General features: G+C 38.0%; 1 protein-coding gene across 1 annotated transcript; it reads left to right on the top strand.

Annotated features, from left to right (window-relative positions):
• Positions 1-784: 784 nt before the first annotated feature.
• On the top strand, positions 785-3340 carry LOC140225010 (uncharacterized). Its single transcript, XM_072302351.1, has one exon. The coding sequence runs from the start codon at positions 785-787 to the stop codon at positions 2210-2212; it is 1428 nt and encodes a 475-aa protein (XP_072158452.1). The 3' UTR covers positions 2213-3340.
• Positions 3341-5945: the final 2605 nt, after the last annotated feature.

Below are 5945 nucleotides of genomic sequence, written 5' to 3'. Positions count from 1 at the left end.
TGGGATGTTTGTTGTTGGGTAAGAATCAGAGGAAAGAGTTTTTCCTCCGAATTTTGATCGGGATAAATATCGATCTCCTTTGGTTGTAAACCATGTGGAAATAACACAGCTTTCTCAGAGTTCAGATCCATCGAGGCTGAAAAATTGTGGCAAAAACCTAAAAGTCTCTAACTCCTTAATAAAATTATTCCGTCAAGGGTAAAGACTTTTATAGACTGATCTTTTTAAATCAAGTTCTTATTTTATATTGACCTGGACTGGTACGGCAATTGCAATTGGAGTACTGTTTAAAGGCAATACATGAACAATGTGATAGGAACAACAGAAAGAAGACGTTGCTGGAGGGGCGCCTAATGATTTCTTTATCTCAAGGCTGCAAAAAATGCTGCTTTGTAAGTCATATGGTAAACCACAATGGATTTCAAAAATTAGAGGTGCAAGGGGAAAATAATTGGGTATATACTTGTGTGTAAGTACATAATAATAGGGAGGATCCTAGCCGTAAAAAAAATCCAGAAAAGCAATCCAAAAATCGCTTTTTGTAACTATTATTTATTGAATTCTCCAACTAAGGCGTAGAAAAACTTAGCAACTTCCGTCGTTTAATTCATATTTATAACGAGCAGAAAATGATTGACCAATATCATCGCAACAGATAGAATGTCGAAAAAGTTACTTTACAGAGTAAGTAATACGGAAACCCCGAGGATATTGCAAATAATGGAGTTAACGTCCTAAAAAGGATCTTTCTACGGTTACCTAATGCAATATTTTAAACCGATAGATGACAAAGGAGAAAGGTAAAAAAAGAGGAAGAAATTTGACAATGGAAAATACGATTTTGGGAGAGGCGCTCAATTCCAGACCGGAAAACCTTGTTGAGCATTATAAGGGTGAAATGATTTTATCTTCGTCACGCGAACGGACGAAATTTTTGACAAACAGAGAGTTAAAATGCAAAGAAATCCTTCCAGTTGCGTTTTCTAACGCAGAAGAACTGATGAGACAAATCTTTGAAACAACGATTGCGAACGAATGGGTTTATTCGTTGAATAAATTAACCGAGTCTGCAGAGCAATTGTTTAACGAAATGGAGACTTTCGTCGATCATTATCGAAAAATTGGTAACATAAACCCGTCCCACGAATACGTGGCGATATTGAAACGATTAGTAGATCGATTCCGAGCCAAATTCGGCCTAGTTAAACACGAGTTAATACTGAATTTCAATATTTATACCGTCCCTGTATGGGGTCATCTATATTGGGGCTTTTTACATGCACTTTCGATCCTCGTGCAGTTGTCGTTAAGAGACGATGATGGGAGCGGATCAATTGGCATCGCCAGCGAAACTTCGATATCTTCATTGTCCGATTTCGTTCTTATTCTTTATAACATCGATCAAATCTTACCGTGTAACGTTTGTCTCTCTCATTACCAACAGATAAAAGGATCAGGAAAGATCGTTAGTTGCCTCGAAGTAATTTCTACCGGCTATTCGATTGACGGTACAAAATTGTTCCATTCGAGAATCACTGAAAACATTCAACATAAGCACTTAAGCATCTCGCCTGAATACGCGAAATACTCATCACCGCAATTTATGTCATTCGATTTCTTATCTTTGTATTCCTGTTTCAGTGATCCAATAATGAACTTACGAGAAACGATCATAAAGAAAATAAACGCTCCCCGCGTTTATTGGGCCGCACCGCACCTAACGGCTCTTGTCATCATAACTATGAGCGCGTACAACGTTACATTCACAGAGGCTTTCTTTTATCTTTTGCGCCTTTTGACAGCAGTCGCACGAGACGGCGAGGGATACGTTCGTTGGCGTCGTGACGTTGATGGTTCTCTTCCTCTACGTTCAACCGAGGAGGAACGGAAAAGATTCCCTGCAAAATCAAATTTTCTATCCTCTGGCTTGATGACTTTAATCCAAGAGCCGATCGACAACTTGATAAAGCGACTGCATGCAACTATAGAAAAACAGGAAATTAGTGACGACCGCTTACTTACATCGTTGGATTTTAAGCGTATGTTTCAGAATTCGGTGAATCTACTCCGCACATATGCGGACGGAATAGAAAATGAGCAATCACGTCCTGCATTTCTCGCCTCTCAAGAGACTGCTCCCGCTCAACTGGACATTTTCATCTCATCTGCCGCTCAAAAATTACTACTGCGCCCATTATTGGATTTTAAGTAGTGCATTACATCAATAACTCCAAGCGTACATGAGGAGAGGTTAAAACATTTAGAGGTACGTAGAGGGTGACGCAAGTATGCACGAGAACTCTATGAAAGATGTTTCTATTCCGCCGCCGCCGTTTTTACCGAGATCCGTTGGTAACTTAACCATCTCATTTTTTTTATCAATTATTAGTATAATGTTACAAAGACAGGCTGGTAAGCTTACCTGAAAACCGGTATTTTTACTGATTTTTTCAGGTAAGAATACCACTTTTATTGGTAATCAATCCCCGGTAACTTTACCATTTTATCTCGGTAATTCTACCACAGTCGATAAAAACTATTGGCGTTTTTCCCAAGGTCCATCGGTAACTTTGCCATCTCACTATTATTGGTAATTTTACAGAGACAGAATGATGAGATTACCAATAGAACCTTATTTTACCAACCGTATTTCAAGGTATGAAATAAAATACAGAGGAGGGAAAATTAAAAAAAAAAAAAAAAAAAAAAAAAAAAAAAAAAAAAAAAAAAAATCCAATGAAAAATCGGTGTCAGTCAACGCAAAGACATAAGTTGTGAGGTTGCGAAGCGCCGATCCATGTATAAGAGGCTTCAATTCTCACACGCAAGTCATATAGCGGCCATAGCATAGTGACAATGTGCTGGCCTTCCACCGTAGCGATTGGGGTTCGAATCCCCGCGGAGGCTCCGGGGATTTTACGCTCGTCTTCGTCAAAGGACCTGACGGCTGAACCTAACGGCAATCGGCTGACAACTTTAACCCCCTTTTTTTGGCGATTTTATCAATCGCTAGGATCATTAACATCTGAGCGATCATCCTCGATCTTATCGCGATAAAATCGCAATTTTTTCGGGCCGATAAAATCGCAATAAAATCGCGAAAAGATCGAGGATAATCGCTCAAATGTTGATGATCCTAGCGATTTTATCGCCGATAAAATCGAGGATAATCGCGACTTTATCGGCGATAAAATCGCGATTTTTCCGTTGAAAAATGCTACTTGGGATTTCTTCCATAATCGTATTATAACGCGGTACCTTTAAAAGAACGCACCACTTATTTCCAGATTTTAAGAGTTTTGAATTTTATTAGAACAAAAGACTCTTGGAGCCCTTGGCGTTCCACGACTACAACAATTGGTCATTATATCATCTTTTTCCACCTTTCACAACGCTTTTGATCTAAAGTCACCTTGTGGATGGCTTTTAAACAAACAGGCAAAAAAGGCGGACTTCAGTCGCCTTCACAATGCAATATCATTATAGTACTTGAAGAAATAATTAAGAAATTTTTTAAAAGATTGCCTTTGAATGAATGAATGAATTTAATATCGTTTTAATCTATGATAGTTAACAACAGGCAAATGAATGATGAACGAAAAAAAAAAAAGAAAAACCAAAATAAAACACCCACTAGAGGCACTTGGCTATTGTGTCGGGTGCAGCCTCTTTGTTTGAATTTATTTTGTTCCATTATTCCCCCTTTTTCCCCCTTTCTTTTTATTTTTTTTTTACCCACTTCTTCCTCGCTTCTTACTCGTGGTAAAGATGAAATTGCTAACTTAACAATTTGTAGCCAAGCAAAGCAAGTGTTGGACAAGTTTCAAAGTAGACTTCACAATAAAGAAGGAAAAAAAAGAATGCCAATTTAACCACTTTCATGGTTAAATTAGCTTTCCACTACTGCAAAACGGACACTAGAAACAAGTCAAACACAAGATTTAACAATTTCATTGTTAAATGAACAATTCAACTTTTCCCGTAATTCCCTACTGTTCATTTCGTAGAAATTGCTCATTAAATATATGCGCTTTTAAATGGCGGGCTATTTTTGCAAAAGGCACCGCATCTATAATCAGTTCTTTTACATGCATCAGCAACTTATTATACTCTATTATTGGAGAGTTGAGAATATTCTTATATGTTAAGTTTAGTTTACATTTTTCTGGTTTTAACGAAAATTCAGTTTTTCCCCTTGTGGAGTACTTTGGAGTTTCAACAATTAGGTAATTTAAATTCTTTGAAATGTATTTTAAAGGTTCCAGTTTCCATATAATCTCCAATTATAAAATATTAAATTGTTCGAAAAAAAGACAGTTGAGTAAAGTCTAAGTTTCCGCGACAAAATTTTTAAGATACATTTTTGAGTTTTGAATAGGGTTCCAGTTGAGTTTTATTAGCAAGTCCTCAGACTATAACACAGTATTCTATGATAGACTGTGCTAATCGATAATACACGACCAGCCGTTTTTCGAAAAAAGAAGTAAAAGAACTACGTTTGTTGTTAATCATTCTGAGGTGTACATCGCACTTTTAATGCCGGTCTAGGTGAACTCCAAGGTATTTCGCCTCAGAAACTTTTTCGAAATTTTCAAATTTGGAACGGATATTAGGTAAACATTGACCTAATTCTTTAAAATTGTTAAGAATGATGATTATTAATGTTTCATTAGGCTGGCCCAGGCTGTTTGCTGAAAATGTGATGTATTTAGTTTCGGTAACCTTCATTTTCAGGAGACTATCTTCCAGTCGATGGTAAATTTTCGAGCAAGCAGGATTAACACCGGCTTGTTGCCTTTGCCGATTTCGCGCAGAATTTTAGTCACCAGATCTGCAACTGTGGTCTGAGTACTGAAATTCTGACGGAAGCCATACTATATATATTTTTTATATGTATTTAGAATTTGGGGAAGTTAAAGAATAATAAGGCGTGTATTCAAAAGGATAAAACGGGGTTTATTTTTTTTTTTACTCTCTTATAACTGATTCGCGGCTGTCTGATGAGAGATAGCGGATGATTTTAAGTGCCTAATGCTACAAACACTGCCTAGTGTGCGCTGCATTTACATTAACATATAAATGTCAAATTAGTAAAAAGAGTATATACATATAGGTACATCTTATTTGCTTATGTATCCTTGGCCTCTAATGGATCCGTTAGCGTGTCGTCGTCTGACTCTGTTTCTGTTTCTTGATCCTTGTCGCCCGGATGTTCGAGGGTGGTTCTATCTCGGGCCTTCTCACTGGGTTGGCGGGAGGTCGGGATATTATCTAGATCGCCAACGGAGTGGATATGCTTTTTTTTCCCATTCAGTGATATCATGACTCGGCCGTCGATTGTCCACGCATTACCAAGTCCAACTTTATCAGTTGTTAGCTGCAACAGCCGAGCCCGTCGGGCTGTGAGATCTTCCTTGATTGATAGCTTTGTTCCCTTGAGAAGCTTTTTCTTCTGGTAAACTGAACATCGATGTTTGTAAGAGATGAATTTCACTATGATCGGCCTAGGTTTCTTGTCGTTACGCCTTCGCCCCACGCGATATGACTGGCTTATTGCATCGGTAGGCACTTGCACTGCTAACTTATCATGGAAAAGATCAATGACCAATTTGTCCGTATTTTCATTTTTTGTTTCTTCAATGCCGAAAACGCGCACTGCATTTCTGAGGAGGTATTGTTCTTGCTTGTCCAATTTTTCCAACGTTTCTTGTTCAAATAGTTCGATACGCGAGTTAGAATCCTCTTTGACCGCAGTAAGTTGATCACTTATGATAAGTTTTAGGGTCTCAATTAGATCTTTTTTTACTTTTTCCGTTATGGAATCGGCAAATTTACTAATTACGGCATTCTCTGAGAGGCACTCCATAACTGCTTCCTCGAGTTTGTAGGTTAAATCTATCTGTTGTTTAGATACGAGAGGGGATTTGCTCGTTTCACCAGCAGTC

Source organism: Bemisia tabaci, chromosome 7 (assembly GCF_918797505.1).
Source record: "Bemisia tabaci chromosome 7, PGI_BMITA_v3".
NCBI lineage: Eukaryota > Metazoa > Arthropoda > Insecta > Hemiptera > Aleyrodidae > Bemisia > Bemisia tabaci.
The sequence above is the reverse complement of the archived record's forward strand: the minus strand, read 5'-3'. Positions and strand labels throughout refer to the sequence as shown.

Bases quoted from the DNA above. Each gene is read 5' to 3' on its own strand.
- LOC140225010 (XM_072302351.1), top strand. From the start codon at position 785: ATGACAAAGGAGAAAGGTAAAAAAAGAGGAAGAAATTTGACAATGGAA.